The 12,601-nt window shown below is 44.4% G+C and overlaps 1 protein-coding gene across 1 annotated transcript; it reads right to left on the bottom strand.

Moving 5' to 3' along the window:
* Positions 1 to 847: 847 nt before the first annotated feature.
* TMEM213 (transmembrane protein 213) lies at positions 848 to 4,313 on the bottom strand. Its single transcript, XM_083462124.1, has 3 exons — positions 4,166 to 4,313; positions 2,544 to 2,585; positions 848 to 1,473 (listed from the first exon to the last, which is right to left on the bottom strand). Exons 1-3 carry the CDS (start codon positions 4,236 to 4,238, stop codon positions 1,304 to 1,306), a joined length of 285 nt encoding a protein of 94 aa, XP_083318250.1. The 5' UTR covers positions 4,239 to 4,313; the 3' UTR covers positions 848 to 1,303.
* Between the last annotated feature and the right edge of the window lie 8,288 nt (positions 4,314 to 12,601).

The raw sequence follows: 12,601 nt of genomic DNA, 5'->3' as shown, positions 1-12,601 counted from the left end.
TGCTTTTTACCTCCAGGAGAAAATAAAATGCAGCATGTCAAATAAGACCTAGTTGCTCCATTCAAAAAACCGCAAAAAGAAACATTTACACACAGAAACACTAGTTCTCAGATATTAGAGTTGTAGTTCAGCCTATTAGCAGCCTTTATGTAGGGTGGGTTAGATTTTGATTCAGAGAAACATTGAACACTCTAATGACTTTCTCCTCAGCGAGAACTAGGCTATAGTGACGGGCATTTCTCTATACATAATGGTTTGTCTGTGACAGATAACACACAACAGGTTATAAGGAGGCTATCAGGCAAATATTTGTGATTCTCTTTTAAATGTATGGTTCTGTTTTTAAAAATGGGAGTCAGAAGGGTTATTTTGTTTCCCTATACAGTGGTACCTCGGGTTAAATACTTAATTTGTTCTGGAGGTCTGTTCTTAACCTGAAACTGTTCTTAACCTGAAGCACCACTTTAGCTAATGAGGCCTCCTGCTGCTGCTGTGCCGTTGGAGCATGATTTCTGTTCTCACCCTGAAGCAAAGTTCTTAACCTGAAGCACTATTTCTGGGTTAGCGGAGTCTGTAACCTGAAGTGTATGTAACCTGAGGTACCACTGTATTGTAGTCTTATTGCCAACAACGTGAAAACAAAGTTTCCTTGCTCTTTAAAACATCACAGTGAATGCCGCAGATTTTAAAAAAATAGTGAATAGACCATATTTTTTTGGGCAGGGTGGGTGGCAGTTTCTGTATGGCAGTTGAGAAATGAGCTGAAGTAGAATGGAAACACAATTAAGTTGTTGTGCAAGCATCTGATCTTGTGTTTACTGTACAGCAGAAGCAGGTTAGGGCTTTCTAAAAAAGAACCAAGAAGTATTTCCTCATTTACACAGTGCCTGTCTTGGGTTCATACAAAGAGAGAAAGCCGCTGACCATTCAAAATGTCACAGCATGTGTCATCAGAAGTAAATGCTGGCTAGCTCAAGGTTTACAGATTCTCCATCCCAGTTTCAGAGGGTGTAAATTGTTCTTTTCACAACTATGACAGAAACCAGGGCACACATATTTGACAGACCAGCTACAAGAAGGAACGAGGATTTTCTTCTAGAGGCTTGGGAAGTTACAGGAATTTTTATAAAAACAATAAAGCATATCTTGGCCATGCTTTGTTCCTCAACTTAGGCCCTTTTTATGAAGCCATGAATAACGTCCGTTTTCTGTACTTAGCAGAGCAGGCTAAGTTACTTTCTTCATCCCCTTGTTTCATCCTGTACGACAGAAAGATATAACTAGCTGTAAGCTTAGCCAAGTGTTATGCTTCCAAATATTTGGGTTCATCAGGTCTGAGCTTCATGAGTTTATCAATGCAGAGAAGGATAAGCGTGAGGAACCAGAGACTCCACCCGACAGCTGCAGCGATCCAGCCATATTCATCCACTCCAAACTGACAACATCTGGAGGCCTCTGAGCAGAAACTGACATCTGATGACAGAGAAAGAGAAGAGAGCCTGTCTTGGTCATATACAGTATATACATATACTGTATATGACTTTCTGCTGGCACAACACAAAAGGTAGGTTGAACCTTGAATGCCTTACCAATATGGAGGTCACCTCACTGCAGATTGTACTCTGTACACAAAGGATAGCGACCAAACCATTTTTTTTTTTAGAATAACTTAAAATAAGCAGAGGAGCAGCCAACCAGGATTCTGTCTTCCTATCTATTCTTGCATCGAAAGGAGTTGGGTGACCCTAGGGGTCCCTTCCACCTCTATGCTTCTGTGATCCTTCAGCTGCCTCTGGGCTCCACCACTCCTGAGCTTGGTGTAAAACCTAGATGCCAGACTCTTGGGAACTGGAACATACAAAACGTTGTGAGGGTGACATAGCCACAGCAGTGAAGGGGCAGAAGGAGGCAAGCACTTGGCAGCAATGAATACCTGACCGTGCCTTACACCCTGACTCCTGGATTACATTAACTAAAAGCCCTACAACGAACGAATGAATTTATTATTTCGGTCACAGACCAGTGACAGCCTACATACAATATCAAGGAAGTCATAAAACACGATAGGGATACATTTGCATTTGCAATTAGGTACAACAGGGACAATACAGATATAGCAACAGTTAATCTAGATATAGATATATATAAATTAAAACTTAGTCACTAACATATAACCTAAAATTATCACTTAAGGCCTTAATCATTATGATAGCACAGCTTGTTCCCTAAGTTTTATGGCAATCAAACAGATTTTGGCTACCCTTAATGTGATCTCAGGATCCTTGTCCTCTACCAGGGATTTTAGACATTGAAGTTCAGATACATTTGGAGATTTTTGCATAGCAGGGGTAATAAATACCGAGCGTATATGCCCGTAGAAACGGCAGTGTAGCAAGGCATGAGAGACAGTTTACACTACAACGATTTCTAACACCGCACTGCTTTTTCAGAATGTACTGCCACCATCCGTGGCATTACATTTGGATTCCGTAAGAAAGGTTGCTCACATTCTGAACACTGGAAACAGAAGTAATGATACTTACGAGGACATAAGTCTGAAGAGTTGGAAGAGTGTCCGTCGGTCGCTAGAAAATAAGAAAAAGCTATGCTTTAGACTGAGAAACCTGAGAACAGATTTAGATTCCTACCTTGGGAAAGCTGAGGAAGTGCCTTCTCCATCTCCTACACGGAGACAACATCCCTAAAGAATTCCTTGATTGTGTGCTCATTATTTTTTGTTCCTAAGAAAAGGTCAGATCTCAAGAGCTCTCTGAATTCACGGTAGCTGCCTTGCTGGAGAGTGAAAATATGCACTCCATGCTTATTGCCGTCCTCCTCATACACTTCTAAACACTGTTCTGCACCATATATATGCATGGGGTACCTCCCAACTCTACAATTATGTGATTCTGTGACTGAAAGCACACCCAACTCACATTCAAAGCACATGGCTTTCCCCCCAAGAATCCTGGCAACAGTGGTCTGTTAAAGAGTGCTGGAAGTATGGCCCTGGGGGAGAGGAAACTACAGTTCCCAGAATCCTTTGGGAGAAACCATGTACTTTCAATGTGCATTGGGTGTGCTTTAAATGTATGGTGCGGGTGTGCACAGTCTTGTGAGTGCGCATGTTGTGATTAAGTAACTGCCCAACCAGTTATTGATTGATTGATTGATTTTTGAAATTAAGCAATCACAAATTACTAACATGGAAAGTGCGAAGGTAGGGTGGCCTTAGTCCCAGTCATGAACACAGAGAAATGGAACTACTTCATGGCTCACAGGTGCACTGCCTGATTTCTGCAGCCTTTCATTTCTATCCTCCTCAAATTGGACTGGGATGGTTAACTCTGGATTCCCAAACTGCGCTCTCAGGAAAATCCCTCCCCAAAGAGATTAGGCTTGGGGAAGCAAAAACACTTTTTGAACCAATATCCTGGATTTGAGGGGGGTAATTAGTGTGCATGCGTGTGCTTGGTTGCAGGCAAAGTGTGCCCATCTTCAAGGTGCCGCAAACAGCTTCTCATTTGCAAATGTGCCCATTGGGCCCCCTCTGGTCTGCTCTTGACTGGCAGCAGCTCTTTGTGGTTTGGGGGGGGGGAGCTTTCCTAGCTCCTGAAACCTGACCCTATTTTTTAAAAAAAGCACCCCAAGATTCCAGGGATAGGAAACACAGAACCTTCTGTATGCAAGGCACGTCCTTCCCCACTGAGCCACCGTCTTCCCATTTTTGCACTTCCCATTGCAAAGCTTTAAAACCTTGCCCTAATATAACAGGCATACATGGCTTCCCTAGGTGCCATGTTGAGCCTTTCTAAGCATTTTCCCTATGTGAAATATCTTTAGCCAAGACACCCTGGCCTTTGGTTTATCAAGCCTGATTTTTCATTGTATGTGGCAATTTAATATTTTTTAAATAAATAAATAAAAATGCCTTTTTCCAAAGTAGCATTCGTTGCATTGATACCTAACTAAGGTATTTTAAAAACGAAAACGAAAACAAATTCCTTTCCTTGAGGATGACAGTAAGACAGCACATGCATTTCTAAACACAAGCCCCTCTCCCACTACTAAGCCACATAGATTGCCAACTTCACCCCCACACACCTGTGCAACAATATCCCAACTACAACCGTAAGTTGCGACAAATCAGAAAAGGATGAATCACCTTTCGCAAGCGAATTCTGGCAAGCAGAGGACAGCAAGAGGATGGCAACAGCAATCCAGGTCAGCAGTTCCATCCCTGAATTTTGGCCCCTGGCCCCCAATCCTTGTGCTGATCAGAACTGAAGCCTCTGTCAGGAAGGAGAGAGGTGACTGTAGCAATTCAGTGCAAAGTCAAATGCCTTGTCCAGACCGGTGGGTGGAGAAAATTAACTTCCTGCTGTGCCGCTCATACACCTTGAATTCACCTACTGGCAGGTGAGTTTAACCCAAACATGAAACAATCAGCCCATCCTCCCAGGCTGTTGTGACCCCTGAGGCTTTTAGGGATGTTAATAGCAAAAAGCAAAACACTCCTTTCCTTGCATTTGGCAGCAGTTATACTTCTCTGGGAAGCTGCTAATTTGAACACATGCTATTCCTAAGGAGAATTAGATATTATTTATTAGTACAGGGGGGAAACGGCATGTAAGTTGTACTCCCTGATGAAAACCGAGAACTCACAATGCTTTGGGTTCCACTAATACATAACTGAAAAGGACAGCAAAGGAGAATTCAGCGGTATTTAAATGCACAATAGACTCACTTATAGGTCAATGTGAAAATTTAGAATGCTGTATATCAACTATTTACTTTGATTTAATTAAAAATACAGGACAACTCACTTCTGTGAGTAAAATGGTGCCCAGGTGGCTTGTGTGCCAGGGATGGATGGTGACCACTGGGATTGGCAGGGCAGAAGGTAGAGAAACTAAGAGGATATGAAGTCAGAGCCACCATCTGATTGGCTCTAAATAAGAGGCAGGCGGGGGGGGGGGCAGGCTGAGCCTCCAAGCAGCTTGCCTGCTGAGTCTGCTGCCCGGCTGCCAATGTTGCCGGGCAACTTCAAGGCCTGCTACACCCCGTTCTTCAAGTTCTTCATCTATAAACCAAGTAGGGACAAGGTAGTCCTTCCAAGAGCAGGCAGTCCCCTATAGAGGACAGATCCTGGGTTGAATGTCCAATCATGGTTGACAAAACAGTGATCTGTGCCTTTATTCTCACCAGTTTCCACTGCTTGCTGGATTAGGCCAATGGCCCAGAGTATCTAGCATTCTGTTCTTTCTGTGGCCAACCGAATCCTACAAGCAGGACCTGCTTATTGGCCCAAAGCAACCAGAGAGATATTCCCTCTGGTACTGGAGGTAATATAACAATCACGTTTATTGACTTATTTGCTATGGCCTTATCCATCATGAATTTATCTAAAATTCATGAATTTAGGGAAGGGCCATATCTCAGTGGTAGAGCATCTGGCTTGCATGTCTTGAAGGTCCCAGGTTCATCTCCAGGTAGGGCTAGGAGAAGCAACAGCCTCAAACCCTAGAGAGCTCTTTCCAGTCAGTGTAGACCAGGCTTTTTCAACACCTGGGTCTCCAGGAGTTGTTGGACTACAACTCCCATCTTCCCTGACCACCGGTCCTGCTAGCTCCTACAACTCCTGATGGGAGTTGTATTCCAACAATATCTGCAGTTCCAAGGTTGAGAAAGGCTGGTGCAGACAACACTGAGCAGGATGGATCAATGGCAAAAGGCACCCTCCTCTATTCCTAAGTTCCTAAAGCATTTTAAGAAATGACCATAACTACATATTGTGGTAGCAACATGTGAAGATCTAGGTGGGGAATTCTGCTCCCCACCTCTGGCTACACACAGCAGGAATCCAGGATGAGACAATGTAGACAGAACAGCTGTTCTGTTCAAACTGTTTGGTAGCTTAAAAGGAAATATTATTCATGCAAATGTTGACATTTTTGTAATTGCGACTTTAGCCCAGCTATTTCAAGTCTTTTCTTACATGAGTCAATATTTGTCTATGGATCAGTATGGAAATGTTTTTGTATATTTAGAATTAACCTTCAGTGTTTGGTGTTACAGGTCAGTTTTATTTTCTATTTAAACTTCTAAGGAAGTTGTGGCAGCCTCCGCCCAGCCTCTGATGGCCTGTTCTTGCTGGGTCTGCCTTTCTGTTTGTTGATATTCAAACTGGATTAGGACGGCTTTTATTCCTCTTCTGAGTATGTTACACACCAGTCATCTTTCCACAGCTGCTTATTAAGCGTGAACTAACATTAACATTCATCTTCTGCAGTTGTGAGCAGAGGATCCATGGTTCCCCTTCCTTCCCTCCTCTGTGCTCGCTTTTAAACAGCAAAGCGGGAGAAGAGCTGCTGAGTGGGGAGGAGAGACGGACAGAGAGCCTGCTTGCTTTAAAGGAGCAAAGCGGGAGAGGAGAGGAGCCTTCTCCCCTTAAACCCCTCTTCTGCATTATTAGCAGCATCCTTCTCCACCCACCCCACGCGTGCTCCTTGTCCCTTGAGTGCTTTTCCTTCCCTCCCCACTTAAAACGTGGTTACAAAGCACGGATCCACATGGATCCTCAGGATTTTTGCACTGGGTCACCCCAAATTCACCATCAGATCACATAGCATGTCCATGGCTACATCTTGCACCAAAAAAATCACACACCCACTGTTGCCTGGGCCCGCAGTGGTGCAAAAACGTGGTTACAAAGCATGGATCCACATGGATCCTCAGGATTTTTGCATTGGGCTACTCCAAACTCACTGTCAGATCACATGTCTGTGGCCACAGCATGAACCACAAAAATCATACATTCACCGTTTCGTTTAGAATATTTTTTTTCTTGTTTTCCTCCTCTGAAAACTATGTGTGTGTTATGGTTGGGTGCGTGTTATAGAGCGAAAAATACGGTATACACACACACACACACACACACACACACACACACACAATACACACACACACACACACACACACACACATATATAAGCCTGCTTAGCCCAGGCTACTATTGGGGTGCCCTCTAGATGTTGTAGACTGCAACTCCCAGTATCCCTGGCTATTGGCCATGCTGGCTGGGAATGATGGGAGTTGTAGTCCAACTGGAGGGTGCAACATTGGCTACTCATGGCTTGACCCAGACATTAGATTGCATCAACTTCAGAAGAGGAAAGTTGCTGCTTGCGTTGATCAACCTCTTAGCCTTCTTCTTTGTACATGGAGGAGAGAGCTGTCAAAGGCTACTAACTACAATGGCTTATGCTCTGCCTCCACAACTGCAGCAATCAGGTCCTTCTTGCTGGTTTCCCACCGCCATCTGGCTGGACACTGTGAGAACAGGATGCTGGGCTAGATGGACCATTGGCCTGACCCAGCAGGCTCTTTTTACATTCTGATGCTCTTACTGATGTTGAAAGGATTTCCATCTCCCAACAGCACGTTGCAGAACTGAAGGTGAACCTCATACATGCATGGATTATTTCATGGGAGGCACAGTCCCTTTCACCATATAACTTCTGACTCTATGGCTGCGCACACAACCTTCACTGGAACCCCCTGCCCCCCAAAATCCCCTATCACAATATATTTAAAGCACACCCCTCTGGAATCCCGTGAACTGTCATTTGTTATGAGTGCTGTAGTTTAGTGAGTGTGAACTACAGTTCCCAGCGATCTTTGGGGGAGATGTGTCCTTGGAATGTGCTTGGAATGTATGGTGGATACACAGCCTTTGAAAAGGATTTGCTGCCAGATTATCAGAATTGGATTGGAATCTATTATTATTATTATTCTTATTATTCTTATTATTATTTTATTTTCCCACCCATCTGACAGGGATATAAGGATATAAGGATATCCTTATATAGATATAAGGATATAAGGATGCAGTGAAACATTAAACATTGAAAACTTCCTTCAGAGCTTTGGTACTGCATGAGAGCGCAGGGGACAGCCTGCAACCTGTAGCCTCTTTTGCAACCTGCTCCCCTTTCTCTTTCCTAGCAGCCATTGTAAAGCGCTGCCTGGAATAAGAGATGGGTTGCAGCACAGTGCTGATCACACATGTTGCATGCAGTTCGTCCCAGGCTTAACCCCCTTTGCCAGGGAATGCAGTGACAGGGCAGAGCTAGATGGATTAATGGTCTAACTCAATATAAGGCAACTTCTTCCATGATTCTCAGGAGGAGCGTGACTGCCTCCCTCTTGGGTGATTTTTCTTCTTCTTACTTCAGGCAACTGCGACCTCAGGCATACCAACCACCCTTTTGCCCTTAACCTGGTTTAATGGGATGTAGCCTAAACAAATTGGGATTGAGCTCTATGTACAAGCACATCACACCTTGTTGGGGCAACAACAGCCATACCGAAGAGATTTTTAAAAAAGCCTTCTCTTCAGGACACTCTCCCGCTGTCACAAGGCAGTTGAACAAGAAACTCTGCATCTGTTATTTGGCTATAAAATGGGTGTGAGCTGTTGACGTTTTGGGTTGAAGAAGGAGAGGAGCACAGCTCCCTTTAACTCGCCACATTCCACAGCATTACAGTGGTACCTCGGGTTACAGACGCTTCAGGTTACAGACTCTGTTAACCCAGAAATAGTACCTCGGGTTAAGAACTTTACCTCAGGATGAGAACAGAAATTGTGCTCCGGCGGCACGGCGGCAGCGGGAGGCCCCATTAGCTAAAGTGGTGCTTCAGGTTAAGAACAGTTTCAGGTTAAGAACAGACCTCCAGAACAAATTAAGTTCTTAACCCGAGGTACCACTGTAATCTGTTTCCTCTGATATGAGAAGTGAACAGCCAGGAGAAAATGGCTCAAAGCAGCAGACTTTGGCAACAGAGGGCGGGAGAGAGGTTTTGCTCCCCTCCCTATGTGCTATTTTTTAAGAATAAAAATAATAATGACCCATTATATAGCTGAACAAACAAGGTCACATTTACATGTACGTATACCACTTCAACAGTTTCTGGCATTCACTAAACTGGGAGCCGTAGGCTCATGAGGTCCGCATGCATGACAAACTACAGTTCCCAGCAGTTGCAGCCTGTGGGGCAGCACAGGTGGGACTCCGTTGCTCTCCCAGCTTCCCAGCACCGTGGGTCACTGCTGCTAACCAAGAGACAGAGGTGGGAAGTGCAGGGAACATGGCTTTTTAGATATGAAATGGAGGAGGCACCACCTTGTCCCTTGCCTGAGGTAGCAAAATGTCTTGGGGTGGCTCTGGTAGTGAACTGTGTTTGGGGATGCTTTCATGAAGAAGGTCTGGGAAGCTGCCTTATACTGAGTGAGACCAATGGTTCATTTGGCTCTGTACTGTCTACAATAACTGGAATTGGCTCCCAGGGTTTCAGGGATGGGAACTTGTCCCCCCTGCCCCATGTTGTAAGACTACAACTCCCATTATCCCTGACCATGCTAGCAGGCACCGATAAGAGCTGGAATCTGACAGTATCTGGAGGACCACCAGCAGTTTGATGGAGGTCTTTCATTCCTGTATGTGTGAGGTAACAGTGTTCTTCAGCCCCAGGCCCCCAGAGGGAACTACATTTCCCATCATCCCTAAACTGGCTGTGATTGATGGGAGATGTGGTCCAACAACATCTGATCTAACATATTTGGCAACAATCACTTCCCCCAGTGTCTTCTCCTAAGAAGGAAGGAGACCTGACTTCTCTATCCCAAACTTCTAGGGGGACTTTTGCAGGGTGATGCCTTCTCCTTCTCCAGTTCCTGTTTTCATTCTGCAATGGCCTTTCCCAATATTGGGTCTGCAGATGTTTTGGAAGTACAACTCGCATCATCCCTGAACATTGGCTATGCTGGCTAGAAATGATGGGAGTTGTAGTCTGACAACAGCTGGGGACCCAGAGATGGAGAAGGACCGCTGCGAGGTGAGAACTGCAGAGAGATTGAAGAAGCAGAGGTACTTGTCTTCTGTTCTGCTGCATCTGCTTATAGAACAGGACAACCACCACCACCCCAACACACACATTGAGAGGGAATGGTTGTGTTTGTAATGGCAACACACACACACACACACACACACTGTGCTGACACAACACTGTTAGTTGTTATCTCACAGATCTGACGTGAGAGGTTTAGATGGAGCAGCATGGCACCTGATATTTCCACTCAACAACTGTAGGGAAAGGTCTCTCTGGTCTGGCCAGGACCAGTTTAGCTGTCCTGAGGACACATGCCTAGAAACTGCAGCTCACCCCAGTGTTTCAGTTGGAGCTCTGTCAAGCTGGAAACAGTTTCCGCATTCATTCAGGCTGCGCAGAGAGGAAGGAAACTGAAGAGCAGGTGACTGAGGTGAGATCTTGGCATGGATAACTAGCGGCAATTCTCAGAGGGGCATAGCCACTTCTCTGCATTCACAGTGCCTATTGAATTTTCCTAAAGAGGAAAAATCACCTCAACATATGGATCCTGGATGTTTTCTTCTTCTTCTCCCATTCAGAAGCAAATGGCCTCTCCCCTCTCCCCCAATGAATAACGAAAGCTTTGATTAAATAGCTAAAGAGGTATTTTGAAACCAGCAATTAACATCTAACAGCACAGGATTCCAAGGCTCTTTAATTGCTGGTGTGCTTGATCAAATTATAACCTCGGTACGAAGAAGCGAACAAGAGGCTAGCAGAAATGAATGCGAATGATTATTGCTTTTCATAAGCTGATGTGGATGAGGGATATGAATTGCATTTTAATCCAGAGGTGAGGAGCGATATGGGATCAGTTTAGCAATATTTATTCTTGAACTCTGCATGTGTGGAAGACAGCCCATGGACTTAAGAGGCTGCCTTTGTGCTCTTAGCATCCTTGAGGGTGCTTTGGATATGTGTAGTAAGGTCAAAATCTCAGGCGAATTACATTTATTGTCGAGTATATCCTCTTCATGCAGGGAAGAATCATAGCTTGGTGGCAGAGGGCATGCTTTGCATCCACAAAGCCCAGATTTAGGTCTTAGTATCATCCATTAAAAGGAGCAGATATCAGGTGATGGTAAAAAAGGTATTCCTGAGACTATAGAGAACAGCTGAGTCAGATTAGACAGTACTGGCAGAGAGGGGCACATATTACGACCCAGTATAGAGCAGCTTCTTGGGATTTTACTTCTGTATGTTGGCTGTGGATTGTGCCCTTAACCATTAAGGATGAATGTCTGGTAAATTTCAGTTTCAAAGTTTCTAGTCCTTGTAACCGTATACTTTAATTCTACTTATCTTAATTTTCTGATACTGCTCTATAAAGCAAAAGCCTCTCTAAATGTTTTTATTATTATTATTTTAAATACATATTAAGTTTGAAGCTGAGATGCCAGGATGGGCTTAAGATACTGAAAATGGGGGATGTGTTAGGTTGATGGAAACTCATGAAGGAATCTGGACTTCATTCCTAGAATGCTCTGTTTAAAAGGGTGAAGAAAGTACATGGGTGCCCTTGACTCTCCACAACTCTCTGCCCTCCTATCGCTTCTTTCTCAGTTTTGTTGATTTGTTTTGTAGTAGTGGAGGAGAGAAGGGATGGGGTGTGATCCTTAAATGTCGGAATAGTCTTTAAACGCCCATTCAAGTTCCTATATTGAGCATTTATGGTGCACACCTTATTTCTGTTATTTTGGGTCGTTAATATTGTGTGTTTAAATGTTGGAACTCACCCTGGGACTTTGGGGAGAATGGCAGGTAATAAATTTGGTAATAGCAACACCAATTAATAATAGTAATAACGACAACAACAACAATTTATTTAACTTATTTGGAATCTGCTAAAACCATGGATAAGGAGCCTGATAGCAAGCCCCTTCCCTTTTTTTAAAGCCCCCAATTATTGTCCTTCGCATGGCCATTCTGTGCCATGGTCTGGTGGTGCACTATGCCACAACCTTGCTGAAATTAAACAGTTCCTGATCTGGTTAGTGACTGGATGGAAGGGTCTGGAACAACACAATCCAAAACTCTGCTTTTCCAAGGCTCCTGACCACGTGCAGAGTCCTATGCAGGGACAGTTGCATGCATGTAGGCACTGTTCTGGCATGCAAAGGAATAAATGCAGGCGAGGGTCATCTAGTCTTGTTTTGTCTACTTGGGCTGGTAGCATCTCTCCATGGTCTCAGGCACAGCCTGCCCCCTCCTTACCTGCTACCTGATCCCTTTTAACTGGGGATGCCATGACCTGAAGCTGAGAGTTTCTGGGTGCCGGTGGTGTGTTGTACCATTGAGCTATAGTTCCTCACCAAATTTATGTAGATTAATTCAATGATGCTCTAGGATCCCTGCTCTGGGCTGGGGGTGAACACTTAATTGCGAACTCAGCTGATGCGTGCCAAAACATCACGGTAGCCAAAGTGGGGCCAAGAGGAAGTTTTCCACAGGCTCCAAAGTTTGCAAAAGTACACAGAAATCTTCAGGTGAAAGAACTTAACGGGTCAAATGCCAATAACCCAAAATAAGACCAGTGAGAAGGGCTGGGCATTCCACCCTGCAGTGTTTTGCTTCAGGTGAAACTTGTGAGCTTCTGATTCTGAACAGCTGCATGAATGAAAGTTAAATGATGGTTAGGGCAGATTACAGGCAGCATGGATGGAAAAGAGCT

The sequence above is a fragment of the Podarcis liolepis genome (genome assembly GCF_965112155.1).
Source record: "Podarcis liolepis genome assembly, chromosome: 10".
In the NCBI taxonomy this organism is placed as follows: domain Eukaryota; kingdom Metazoa; phylum Chordata; class Lepidosauria; order Squamata; family Lacertidae; genus Podarcis; species Podarcis liolepis.
Note: the sequence above shows the minus strand (reverse complement) of the source record. Positions and strands in the feature narration are given on the sequence as shown.